General features: G+C 44.8%; 2 protein-coding genes across 2 annotated transcripts; both read right to left on the bottom strand.

Annotated features, from left to right (window-relative positions):
• Positions 1 to 821: 821 nt before the first annotated feature.
• On the bottom strand, positions 822 to 1,745 carry LOC130879889 (olfactory receptor 13A1-like). Its single transcript, XM_057778717.1, has one exon. The coding sequence runs from the start codon at positions 1,743 to 1,745 to the stop codon at positions 822 to 824; it is 924 nt and encodes a 307-aa protein (XP_057634700.1).
• A 10,323-nt stretch (positions 1,746 to 12,068) lies between these two features.
• LOC130879888 (olfactory receptor 13A1-like) lies at positions 12,069 to 12,989 on the bottom strand. Its single transcript, XM_057778716.1, has one exon. The coding sequence runs from the start codon at positions 12,987 to 12,989 to the stop codon at positions 12,069 to 12,071; it is 921 nt and encodes a 306-aa protein (XP_057634699.1).
• Between the last annotated feature and the right edge of the window lie 536 nt (positions 12,990 to 13,525).

Below are 13,525 nucleotides of genomic sequence, written 5' to 3'. Positions count from 1 at the left end.
CCAATACCTTCCACCACCTCCAGCCACTCCTCAGAGAGAGTAAGGCACATTACCTTGGGGAGAGTCCAAGGACCTCCTCACTATATCCAGGCCAAGCAAGACTTCCATCCAAAGAGAATAGGTTTCCAAAAGCCAGTACAAGCATGAAGGAGAAATCTTTGTGCCACTGCCTGTGGTCCCCCTCAGGCTGCCCCAGCCATACAACTGTCACCCATATTCAGAGGGGCTATTTTGATTCTGTCCTTGTCCGGCTGGAGTTGGTTGGGCTCCCATTGGCTCAGGTAAACTGTTTCAGTGCGTGTTCCCATCATGGTCTTGACCTCTGCTCATATTCTCACTCCTCCCACTCTTCAACTGGACTTTGGGAGCTCAGCCCTTTACTCTACTCTAGGTCTCTGCCTTTGCTTCTGCCAGCCACTAAATGAAGTTTCTATTGTAGCATATAAGATATCCATCAGTCCGATTACAGGGCAAGGCCAGTTCAGGCACCCTCTCCTCTATTGCTTAGAGTCTTAGCCATGGTCATTCTTATGGTCTTCTGGGGATCTCTGCAGTGTGAGGTCTTTTTCCAGCCCCATAATGGCTCCCTCATCTCTGTCCTTCCTCCATCTCGACGAGCAGCCTGCCCCAACCATGGATGCCCTCACTGACAGGAAGAAATGCCCAGTAGCTCCACCAGGAAAGGCACATTGTATGTTTGTCTGTAACATAAAATATACTTCTGTTGCTTCTGTTCCTTGACATGACATCAGATTCTTAGTCATAGGTTCCAACTACTCCATCAACAGTGGGATCAAGTCACACCAGTGTTTTCTATCTCCTTAACAGACACAGGAAAATACCTTACTGAGGGCCACTTTGACATCCTTATTCCTCAGAGAATAAATGAGGGGATTCAGGGTCGGGCTGACTGCTGTGTACAATAAGGTAACCACCTTGCTATTTTCCAAGGAGGATCCAGAGCCAGGCTGCACATAGGTATAGATGACGGTGGAGTAATACAAGGTGACCACCACCAGATGTGCAGAGCAGGTGGAGAAAGCACGCTTCTTGCCCTCTGCAGAGCGGATGCGTAGGATGCTGGCAATGATGAAGCTGTAGGATACCATGGTAAACAGGAAGTTGATCACACCAAAATAAACATCAGCAATGACAGCCATGATCTTGTTGAGGGTAGTTGGGCTGCAAGACAGCAGTAGCAGTGCTGGGATTTCACATAAAAAGTGATGAATTTGGTTGGGGCCACAGAAATGGAGTCGTGCCATCAGGCCAGTGTGCACAGATGTGTTGATTGCACTGATGGCCCACACACTGCCTGCCAGCAGGACACAGACGGGCCGACTCATCAGCATGCTGTAGTGCAGTGGGCGACAGATGGCCACAAAGCGGTCATAGGCCATGGCTGAGAGTAGCAGCAGCTCAGCTCCCAAAACCCAGATTAGGAAGAAAATCTGGGTCAAGCATCCCTTATAAGAGATGTGGCTGCCCTTCTGCACCAGACCTTCCAACAGCTTGGGAAGAACAGTGGATGTGCAGGCAATGTCCAACAGAGCCAGGTTTGCAAGGAAGAAATACATGGGGGTGTGAAGACTTGGGTTCAGGCTGATGGCCATGATAATGAGGGTGTTTCCTGCAAGAGCCAGGATATAGAAAGTGGAGAAAAAGGCCAAGAAGAAAGCCTGGAACCCAGGATCCCCAGAAAATCCCTGCAGGACAAACTCTACCACTGCTGTGTAGTTGTTCATTGCGATTTGAGATTGAGCCCCTGGGAGTTACTGTGACACAGGTGGGTATGGTCAAGGAGACACAGGGTGTAGAGCATCCATCATCTCACTAAGAGCACAGCCAGGAATGCTTGTCATGGGTACTGTTGCTGTAGAAAGCACATAATTAAAATGATGACATCATCTCTCAACATAGTGTGTGCTAATCTGAGCTCTGCACTCTGCACACAAGAGACCCAGAACAGAAGGAAACCCTGCCTGTGGTGAGCAGTATCCCTCTATAACAACTGTTATCTTTGGTATTGATCATGTCCTATGATGTCTTAAGACCTGGAACTCCTATAAACATATTGCCAGACTCCCAAAACATACCAAGAGCCAATCTGGTCCCCAGCACAGGTTTTTTTGGACCTAGAGATGCCCAGCCTTATCAAGGGGTAGGCCAGGCTTCTCAGATGCAGGCTACAAAAGCAGTTCTAGGGAAGCATGCTTGGGGGTCTGGAGCATGGAGTAGTGGCAGCATAACATGCAGTCGGCACAGACGGTCCTGGCTCTTGGGTAATGAAGTGATCATTTCTTTCTTTCTTTCTTTCTTTCTTTCTTTCTTTCTTTCTTTCTTTCTTTCTTTCTTTCTTTCTTTCTTTCTTTCTCCTTCCTTCCTTCCTTCCTTCCTTCCTTCCTTCCTTCCTTTCTTTCTTTCTCTTTCTTTCTTTCTATTAAAATTTCCACCTCCCCCCTCCTCCCTCTCCACTTCAAAGGGCAGTCAGGGTTCCCTGCCCTGTGGGAAGCCCAAGGTCCTCCCCCTCCATCCAGGTCTAGGAAGGTGAGCATCCTAACAGCCTAGGTTCCCACAGAGCCAGTACGTGCAGTAGAAGAGCACAACTGTCTATTTCTTCCTGAACACCCCAAGCACTCCGTGTGGATAGTAAACCCAGTGAGGCCGATAGGACCTTGTGGAGCCTTATGCCTTTCAGAGAAGGTGTCAGGCTGTACCAGGGCTGCAAACAGCATTGAAGGCGTGGACACAGCTTCAATCCAGGCACCAAATTTCTAGGCTATCACCCTTGCTCAGTCTCAAGTCTGTTTTCCCTACATCTCATATACCTATGAATCGCTAATCACCCAGACCTCTGGCCCTCTGGCCGAAGAGAACATGGACTGATCAGCATGTTGTTAAAAAAAAAAAGTTCTGCCCTTTCTAGTGTCTCCATGGGAGTTAGTGGTCCCAGACTCTTCCTGGAGATTCAGGAATGGGCTTTTGGCTATATGGCAACAAAGAACCGACACTAGGGTCCTTTACACGTAAGCATTTCTCCCCTGCAAATGCACAGACCAAAGCCTCTCTCCTGTAGGGTGAGCTTGAGAACTGGACCTGAGCTTTTGATACCTCCTTGACCTCTTCCCACTGAAGAATTACAAAACCCATATAGCCTTCGGGACCTATACCTGTCCCTGCAAAAGCAAATCTGGTCTGTCAGCATTCCCTGCAGATGCCCAATGGCCTCATACAGCACTCAGGGCTTCTCAGTTGAGCCCCCAAATCCTCTCTGTTGGCCTCTCGGCCCATTACCTGTATGCCAAAAGCTCTGGGCCACAGGTGGCTTTGAGCCCTGAACTCTGCACCAGATTCACAGGAAACCACCATGCCTCTATCAGAGATCCAGAGCTGCCTCAGAACCAAGTTGGAATGTAAGCTTTCTGATCTGCACTGATCAACAGCTCAGATGGGTCCCAAAGCAGACCCACAGAGGCCAAGTTCATAGTTTCAACCTGAAACACTGAGGGGAAAATGACTCTGGTAGCAATTTTTTAAAATATTAGAATAAGTTAGGACAAAACCAAATAACTTTTGAGAATAATCAAACATACATACACACACACACACACAAAGAAAAAAAGCAAGGAAGGTAGATAGAAGTCCATAGGAAAGATGTGAGAAGAGGAAGGATCAGCTCACATGGAAAGCCAAGTTGTCCCTGAGTGCCCATCCAAGTCTAAGATGTCTGCATGTCATGGAGAACTTCCAGTGTGGACACAGTGTGAGAGTCCTCTGTCTCTTTTGTTTGCTGTTGACCTTAAAGTAGGGTCTGCCCCTTGGCGTGGACACTGAGATTACTAGGGAATGTCCCTCAGAGAGCAATTACCCACTCTGAGGTAAACAGGAATCCCTATGGTGTCCATAATCCCCAAGCTGAGACACCAGAACTTTTAGGCATAGAGAAAGTAGGTACCTGAGGCCATATGCATAGGTCTAGGGCACTGACCCCTATGGTGACTTCTACCCTGGGGATGCCCTCATGACTGCTTGGCTGAGAGTCATGTCCATTTGATCCCTGTAGGAAGATGGACTTCACATTAACACACAATCACTGAGCACAGTCTATGGGCTTACCCCTCCTAACTATATTATCTTGGTGTGACATAGTTCTATCAATAAACCAATACTGATTGCTCCCTCATTGTATAGGGAGATTGAGCAAGGGCCACTCTCATTGCATTTCATGGGGAGTGTGGTCAATATGGGACATCACAGTTGAGGTTGGTCATGAGTGTATGAAACTTCTTTGCAGTTTTCAAATCCTCTCATGAGGACAGAGTGTGTGAAGTCTGTGGTTATCAAGACCAGAATCAGTAAGCAGGACTTAAGTTCCACCATGTTCTGTGGCACTGGATATAGATAACAAGGCACCTGAGTTCTTAGCAATAGATTGGCTTCCCTGCAGAGACAGAAGTCCCACAGCAGGTGAGTGAATCATCTCTTGCAGTCATAGAACAGTTAAGAAAGTAACCCCTTTAAAATTGTCCATTAAAAAAGATCCAAAGGAGCTAAAATAATCCACACTTCACAAATGAAATGATCATTTTCCACCTTAAGTTCCAATTCCTCTAAAGTCCTCGAACTCTGTCAATATACACACTCTCAATCCCTCACAAACTTCACCCTCTTAGCATAACAGCAAATTCAAATCTCAGCACAGCTCAAGATTTGAGCAACTCCTAGAAAACATCAAGATGTGATCTGATGTCATTAGAGATGCCTCCATTGGCAGTTGATGGAAACATATGCAGAGAACCACAGCCAAACATTAGAGAGAGAGAGCCCAACTCAGAGATTTCCATCAGATCCTTCCCTTTGTTGCTCAGAGAACCCCAAGGAAGAGGAGGGAGAAAGAATTGTAGGAACCAGAGGGATAGATGATGGTGCGGAGGGGACAAAACACTTGCACCGGAGTTTGTGGTTTTGTAACATATTTACTCTTGTGATGTCTTTGTTAATGTTTTCCTTAGGTTCCTTAGCAAACACAAACTTTGGATAGTCAGATACAATCACATCAGAAGCTAAGGTAAGAAGATCTGGTGTTAAATGCAAACCTGAGCTACACAAAAGGCTCTGTCTTGAAAAAAAGACAAACACAAAAACAAGTGCACTTCAAGAATCATAGAGAGCGTGGGTGCCCCCCTCGCGGTCCTGAGTTCCTTGCTCATGCTCTCTCTCCTGCTCCTGATTTGGACCTTGAGATTTCAGTCCGGTGCTCCAAAGTGGGTCTTTGTATCTGTCTCCTTTCATCGCCTGATGAAGGTTACTGTTCAGGAGGATGCCTGTATGTTGAGACAATGGGGATGTTCTATTGGGAACTCACCAAGGCCAGCTGGCCTGGGTCAGAAAAAGCATGGGATAAAACCGGACTCGCTGAACATAGCGGACAATGAGGACTACTGAGAACTCAAGAACAATGGCAATGGGTTTTTGATCCTACTGCACGTACTGGCTTTGTGGGAGCCTAGGCAGTTTGGATACTCCGCTTACTAGACCGGGATGGAGGTGGATGGTCTTTGGACTTCCCACAGGGCAGTGAACCCTGATTGCTCTTAGGGCTGACAAGGGAGGGGGACTTGATTGGGGGAGGGAAATGGGAGGTGGTGGTGGGGAGGAGGCAGAAATCTTTAATAAATAAATAAATTAATTAAAAATACAAAAAAAGAATCATAGAGAGCATTTGGAGTTGAGTTGAGATTGTCTAGACCTAGAGGTAGAAAGAAAGACTTCTCTGGAGAAGGATCTTTTTGAAGGACGTTCAGGATTTTATGCAGGTGGGCTACCCTCCCAGTCCAATGCAATGAGCCAGGTAGACATGCTAGACAGGAGTGGCACACAAGGGCTATCCCTATGAAGGATTACAAGCTTTGAAAATACCAGTAAAGCTGTAAAATAGGATGAGCTCTGGATCATCCTTGCATGGATGTGGGGTTGTGTTTCTACTTTTCATGAGTGACTGTGGTCAAGATCTGATGCCTTCCTCTCTGAAGATACAGAGTGAGATTAATACATGTAACTAGATTTATATAGGTGTGTTAAAATATTAACACAGTTGTCTTCAGAGATCATAACTAAATGGGGTGCCAGCAGTTCTTTATGGCCAAACTGCTGGATAGGAAAGAATCAAATGTAAAGGGAGCAAATTGGTCCCCAGTAACTGCAACCTGGAATTTAATAGCCCCATGTAAAACATCCCCTAGACAGCTCCAGGACTTCAACAAGGGGAACTCCTGTATAGACAAGCAAAGGGAAGAGCCAACACTTGGCTATCCTGTCCTACGAAGCAAGGAGAGTCCAAGGCTGTCTTCAGATCAGTTTTCATTTATTTTATGTGAGAAGGGAGCCACCAAGGTATCCCAAATACAGCTCTTCTTAGATGTAGCCCTGTCAGACCCACCTGACTCCATGATGAGTGTTCATTCTACCACGTCCCAGAGGGGTGACAAGCAAGGGTTCCTACACACATATTATGTGTAATATCAGTCTTTTTAATATACTGGGTGCACTATTGCTAAGGACATGTTGCTCTGTGTATTCTGCAGGAGTCCACTGAATGCCTTCAGAACTTGTTGGCCTAGAGCTTCCGTGAGCAGCTTCCTCTCAGTCTTTTGATCGTCTCTTCAGACTTTGAGAACCCCTAAGAGCCCTGTTCAGTTGATTCTGGGGGCCATGTTCTCCTGGTGTTCTTGATCACTCCTGTTCTGGCTTCCCAACCCTTGAACTGTGCTAGCTTCAGCCCTACCTTCTCTGGCCTGAGTATCCAGCAAGAGCATCTGGCGTATATCAGAACAAAACTAATCTTCCCTCATGTGACAATTACAATCTTAGACCCTAGAGGAAGCAGTTCATTCCTGCCGTGGGGATCAGTTAGGGGCAGATGATGTATTGATTTGGATGACAAATTACTCCATAATCTTAGGTATTTGAACACGTTTGCCAGCTGATGCCACTTCTTTGAGGGTTATATTCTTGCAGTTTATTTGTATATTTAAATTGATCACCTGGTCTTGATTTAATTTTGGCATGTGGTACCTATCCAGAAAACTGTCCATTTCTTTTACATTTTCCAGTTTTGTGGAGAACAGGTTTTTGTAGTATGACCTAATGATTCTCTGGGTTTCCTCAGTGTATGTTGCTATGTCCCGCTTCTCATTTCTGATTTTGTTTATTTGGATGTTCTCTCTACGTATTGATTAGTTTGGATAAGGGTTTGTCTATCTTGTTGATTTTCTCAATGAACCAGCTCTTTGTTTCATTGCTTCTTTGTATTGTTTTCTTTGTTTCTATTTTATTGATTTCAGCCCTCAATTTGATTATTTCCTGTCACCTGCTTCTCATGGCTGAGTTTGCTTCTTTTTGTTCTAGAGCATTCAGGTGTGCTGTTAAGTTGCTAGTGTGATATTTCTCCATCTTATACTAATCTGGATGTACAGAAGTAATCTCTTAGAGTTTGTAGAACATCTGTCCAGGTCCTTCTGGCCTTTAGAATCTCCATTAAGAAGCCTGGTGTTGCCAGACAGTAGTGGCACATGCCTATATTCCCAGCACTTGGGAGGAAAAGGCAGGCAGATTTCTGTGAGTTCAAGTCAACCTGGCCTGCCATGTAAGTTCTAGAACAGCCGAAGTTACATAGAGTAACTCTATCTCAACAAAACAGAAACAAGAACACAAGAACAGAAAAGAATTCAGGTGTTGTTCTGATGGGCATGCCTTTATATGTTTCTTGCTCTTTCCCCGTTCCAGCTTTTAATAGTCTTACTTTGGTCCTGTACATTTAGGGTTTGATTATCATGTGTCACTGAGAATTTCTTTTCCTGCCTACGTGGTGTTCTATGTGTTTGTTATACTTTGAAAGGCACCTCCTTCTTTAGGTTAGGGAAATTTCCTTCTATGGCTTTGTTGAAAATATTTTGTCTGGTTTTTTTCCTGGCGCTCTTCTTTTATTTCTAGTATTCATATATTTAGTTTTTTCACAGTCTCCCAGATTTCCTGGAAGTTTTGTGTCAGGAATTTTTTAGATTTAACATTTTCTTTGTCTTTAGTATCCATTCTTGTACCTTATCTTCACCTTTTGAGATTCTTTCTTCCTATCTAATATTCTATTGGTGAGGCTTACCTCTGATGTTTTGATGTTTTACTTCCTAAATTTTTCATTTCCAGTTTATCTCAGTTTGTGTTTTCTTTTTCTCTTCCTTCCTCCCTCCCTCCCTCCCTCTCTCTCTCTCTCTCCATACGGAGTAAGAAGTGTGGTAGAAAGAGGGTATTCTGGAATTAGGCTAATGTAAAACAAAGAATCATTTGGAAAGACAGATATTGGGGGACCGTGTATCTGAACCAAAAGTTGGAGTCTCCAGTGAATTGAAGTGAGACTAAGGGGGTCCTGTAAGCACATTGTTCCTGGGTGTGGGTAAGAATGGAAAGATCATAATGGAGATCAGGGAGGACAGTGTGGTTCACCTACCAAAATTTCTACCAGGTATGGCTACTGGAGTCCTGTCTAAAGAACTTCTGGGTACAAGGATTTGACAGGAAGGAATGGGGATGGGCTAGGTGCAGAGGAAGGCATTGAGAGGGTCTACAGGAAGAAGAGCTGGGTTTACTCCAAGGTTTGGTGGAGTACCCCAAGTTTGTGTGTGGAATGGGAGAACAGGCTTCTTCAACCAGTCTGGGAATAAGACTGGAGAGTTTGGAATGGGGGGCAGGAAAAAGAATGAGAAGTATCTATCTAGTCCTAGTCTGTTGTGGTCCTGTGTGTCCCATATAGAGAGTCCTTGTAGGTATCTGTGACTGACATAAAGGGATGGGGAGAGACTAGATAAGGGGTATAGTATTTTGTTAGTTCCTCTGTAAGTCTAAAATTCTCTCAAAATGCTATTATTTACTATAAATAATCTTAGACTATGATAGTATTTTTGCAACTCCAACAGGAGGAACTGAAAAATGAAAAAAGGGGTAATTGTTGTCCTAAAAGGTGTGCATGTGTATTAAAAATATGAAGGTGTATAGACTCTAAATGTTAAAATAAAAATGCTTACACTATTTTTGAATTTTAAATAAATATAAACCTTTCCAAGACCTGTCTGTTTTTATACCAGAGCCATGTTGTATTCATTGATGTAGCTTGATAATAGAGCTTGTGTCAGGGATAGTGATGCCTTCAGATGTTCCCTTAATATACAGGATTGTTTTGGCTATCATGAGTTTTTTTTTCATATGGTGTTGAGTATTGTTCTTTCGAGGTCTGTAAAGAATTGTGATGTATGATTCCCTTCGTGTGCTGTGAATATGTTTTATTACCATTGGTTAATAAAGATTTAGCTTTGCTGGGTTCATCCCTGTGGGTACTTGGGCATTTTTCTAGAGCCAGGTTTCTTGCTAACACCATAATGGCTCCCTCAATCAAGATATCTCTTTCCTATAGAGGAGAGGGTGTCTGAACTGACCTTACCCAGTAGTCAGGCTGATGATTATTTTAAATATCACCATAGAACCTTCGTCCAACAACAGATAGGAACAGAGGCAATGACCCACATGGGAGCATTGGACTGAGCTTCCAAGATCCACTTGAAGAGTGGAGGGAGTGAGAGTATGAGCAAGGAATCAAGACCATGAGGGGGTCATCCACTGAGACAGTTTGCTTGAGCTAATGGGAGCTCACCAACTCCAACTGGACTGTGAGTGAATGAGCATGGGAACAACCAAGACCCTCTGAATGGGATGTGTCTCTATTTGCATACACCGGCTTCATGGGATGCTATTCTCTTTGGATGTAAACCTTGCTCAACCTAGACATAGTAGAGAGGACCTTGGACTTTCCAGAGGGCGGGGTGCATGGCACTCCCTTAGGGTTGGAGGGGTGGGGAGAGGGTCTGTGGAGGGAAAAGGAGGGAGTGGGAATTTGGGTTGGTATTATTTTAAGTAATAAAAAAAATTAAAAAAAAGAATTAGCTTTGACCTATGGCAGGGTAGAATATAGCAAGGAAGTATTTTAGAGAAGAGATAGAAGAGGAAAGAAGGTAGAGTCAGCGACTGCTGTGTAGCTGCCAGAGAAGAAAGACAACAAACTGTACTAGTAAGCCACCATTTAATGGAGATACACAGATGAATTGAAATGGGTTAATTTAAGATATAAAGGCTAGATGGAAATAAGCCTGATCTGTTGGCCAAATAGTGTTGTAATTAATATATTTTTGGTTATTATTTGGGTCTATGTTGCTACTAAAAAAAAGGAGACTCTGATTACATAATGACCTTCAACATTCGGCAATACACATCCACATAAAGCCCCAGAAAGCTTACACAAAGGGCTTCTAGACACACAAAATATGAGTCAACTGGAGTTTCTTGGTAGGCATTTTTTTTTTTTTTGAGATAGACTCCTTCCTGGCAGCTAACAGAACTATCGTTCCTTTAAGAGACAGTTTCCTGGTTCCTGCTACTGGCAGGATTGGCTCTGGATCTAGGGAGGTTCTGTTAAGGAACACTTACATGGGTTTTGTGACAGCATGCTGCAAATCTCTTAATGGTCTCGACTTAGTCACACTATATTTATGGAGCTGGGGTGGTGAACATGGGGCTCACAGAGGTAACATACCTCTGCTATGTTGAAAGGCTGAGCGGGCAGAGCCAGCATCCAGAAAGCAGCAACCACAATGCTTAGCATTTTTAAAAATGCTCATTGTCGGATAAGTTTTTCAGATACACAATAGGACAAATTCAGACATAATAGACCTCTAAGCAAGACACAGTGTCTTTTAAAATGTGCATATGGTGGGAGAGAGAGGAAAAACAGAATAGTCAGCTAAAAAACAAATAGTTTTAAAAAAATACAACGAAGTCTTTAGAGATATAGTAGAATATTATCAGAAAGACACCATAAAGATTTAAAAAACGCAGAGTGTGGATTATGAATATTATTGTTTCCTTTGAATTTACTGAATGCTTTTTGTAATTTCTTTCATTTTACTTCTTTTTAAAAGTAAAACAAACTATCCTTTTTCATTTTACATAGCAATCCCAGGTTCCGCTCCCTCCCACCCTCCCATTCCCTCCACTTATCCTCCCTCAACTCCCACCAGCCACTCCTCTGAGAGGGCGGTGCATTGCTTTGCGGAAGGTCCAAGGCCCTCCCCACTATACCCAGGCTGAGCAAGGCATCCATCCAAAGAGAATATGCTCCCCACAAGACAGGACAAGCAGAAGGGACAAATCCTGGTGTCATCGCCAGTGGCCCGCAGTCTTCCCCAGGCATACAACAGTCACCCATACACAGGAGAACTAGATTGGACACATGCTGATTCTGATCATGTTCTGCAGGAGTTGGTGAACTCTGTCCATATCATGGTCTTGACCTCTGCTCATATTCTCACTCCTCCCACTCTTCAACTGGACTTTGGGAGCTCAGCCCTTTGCTCTACTCTAGGTCTCTGCCTCTGTTTCTGCCAGCCACTAAATGAAGGTTCTATAGTAGCATTTCTAGATATTCATCAGTCTGACTACAGGGCAAGGCCAGATTGGGCACCCTCTCCTCTATTGTTTAAGTCTTAGCCAGGGTCATCCTCTGGCCTTCTGGGAATCTTTCCAGTGCCAGGTCTCTTGCCAGACTCATAATGGCTCCCTCAGTCAAAACATCTCTTTCCCCGTTCCTTTCTCTGTCCTCCCTCCATCTGGACCATACCATCCCCTCAAGTTGTCCTCCCCCTCCTTGTCTGACCACCTCTCCCCTATCTTCTGCTCGCACCAGAAACAGTTCTTCACAAGTCAAATATCGGGGTCTGGATGATTTTCACCAACACAGGATACCAAAAATCGGTGACACCAGGCTACAGATGTGCAGCCTGTCCCAAACATGGACGCTCACACAGACAGAAAGAAATGGCCAGTGTCTCCTCCAAGAGAGCACATTGTGTGTACATCTATCACATAAATTGCTCTTCTGTTCCTTGTCATGACATCAGACTCTTAGTCATAGGTTCCAATGAGTTCATCAACAGTTGGATCAAGCCACACCACTGCTTTCTGTCTCCTCAACAGACACAGGGAAACACCTTCCTGAGGGCCACTTTGACATCCTTATTCCTCAGAGAGTAAATGAGGGGATTCAGGGTAGGGCTGACTGCTGTGTATATTAAGGCAGCCACCTTGCTATTTCCAGAGGATCCAGAGCCAGGCTGCACATAGGTATAGATGACAGTGGAGTAGTATAATATGACTACCACCAGGTGTGCAGAGCAGGTGGAGAAAGCACGCTTCTTGCCCTCTGCAGAGCGGATGCGTAGGATGCTGGCAATGATGAAGCTGTAGGATATCATGGTAAACAGGAAGTTGATCACACCAAAATAAACATCTGCAATGACAGTCATGATGTTGTTGAGGGTGGTCGGGCTGCAAGACAGCAGTAGCAGTGCTGGGATTTCACAAAAAAAGTGGCGGATTTGGTTGGGGCCACAGAAATGGAGTCGTGCCATCAGGTAAGTATTCAAGGATGAGTTGGTTGCACTGATGGCCCACACACTGCCTGCCAGCAGGACACAGACGGGCCGACTCATCAGCATGCTGTAGTGCAGTGGGCGACAGATGGCCACATAGCGGTCATAGGCCATGGCTGTAAGCAGCAGCAGCTCAGCCCCCAGAACCCAGGTTAGGAAGAAAATCTGGGTCAAGCATCCCTTATAAGAGATGTGGCTGCCCTTCCCCACCAGACCCTCCAACAGCTTGGGAAGAACAGTGGATGTGCAGGCAATGTCCAACAGAGCCAGGTTTGCAAGGAAGAAATACATGGGGGTGTGAAGACTTGGGTTCAGGCTGATGGCTATGAAAATGAGGGTGTTTCCTGCAAGAGCCATTAGATAGGAAATGGGGAAAAATACCAAGAAAAAAGCATGGAATGCATGATTCTTAGAGAATCCCTGCAGGACAAACTCTACCACATCCATAGAGTTGTTCATTGCGATTTTAGAATGAGCCCCTGGGAGTTACTGTGACACAGGTGGGTATGGTCAAGGAGACGCAGGGTGTAGAGCATCCTTCATCTCACATAGGGTGCAGCCAGGTGTGAGTAGGAATACTTGTCATGGGTGCTGTTGGTATAGAAAGCACATAATTAACATGATAACATCATCTCTCCACCTAGTGCGCTAGTCTGAGCTCTACACTCTGCACACAAAAGACCCAGAATAAAAGAAAACCCTGCCTGTGGTGGGCAGTGTCCCTTTGTAACATCTTTTAGCTTTGATATTGACCATGTCCTATGATATCCTGAGACCTGGAACTCCTATAAATATATAATCAAGACTGCTAAAACATACCAAGGGCCAATCTGGTCCCAGCACAGGTGTTTCTGGACCTAGAGATGAGCAGCCTCATCAAGGGGTTGGCCAGGCTTCTCAGATGCAGGCTGCCAAACAGTTCTGGGGAAGCATGCTTGGGGGACTGGAGCATGGAGCAGTGGCAGCATAGCATGCAGTCGGCACAGATGGTCCTG

This window comes from Chionomys nivalis, chromosome 8, assembly GCF_950005125.1.
Source record: "Chionomys nivalis chromosome 8, mChiNiv1.1, whole genome shotgun sequence".
Lineage (NCBI taxonomy): Eukaryota > Metazoa > Chordata > Mammalia > Rodentia > Cricetidae > Chionomys > Chionomys nivalis.
This window is presented reverse-complemented; position numbering and strand designations above follow the sequence as displayed.

What these genes read in the sequence shown, in the direction of transcription:
- LOC130879889 (XM_057778717.1), bottom strand. Translation starts at nt 1,745, where the DNA reads ATGAACAACTACACAGCAGTGGTAGAGTTTGTCCTGCAGGGATTTTCT.
- LOC130879888 (XM_057778716.1), bottom strand. Translation starts at nt 12,989, where the DNA reads ATGAACAACTCTATGGATGTGGTAGAGTTTGTCCTGCAGGGATTCTCT.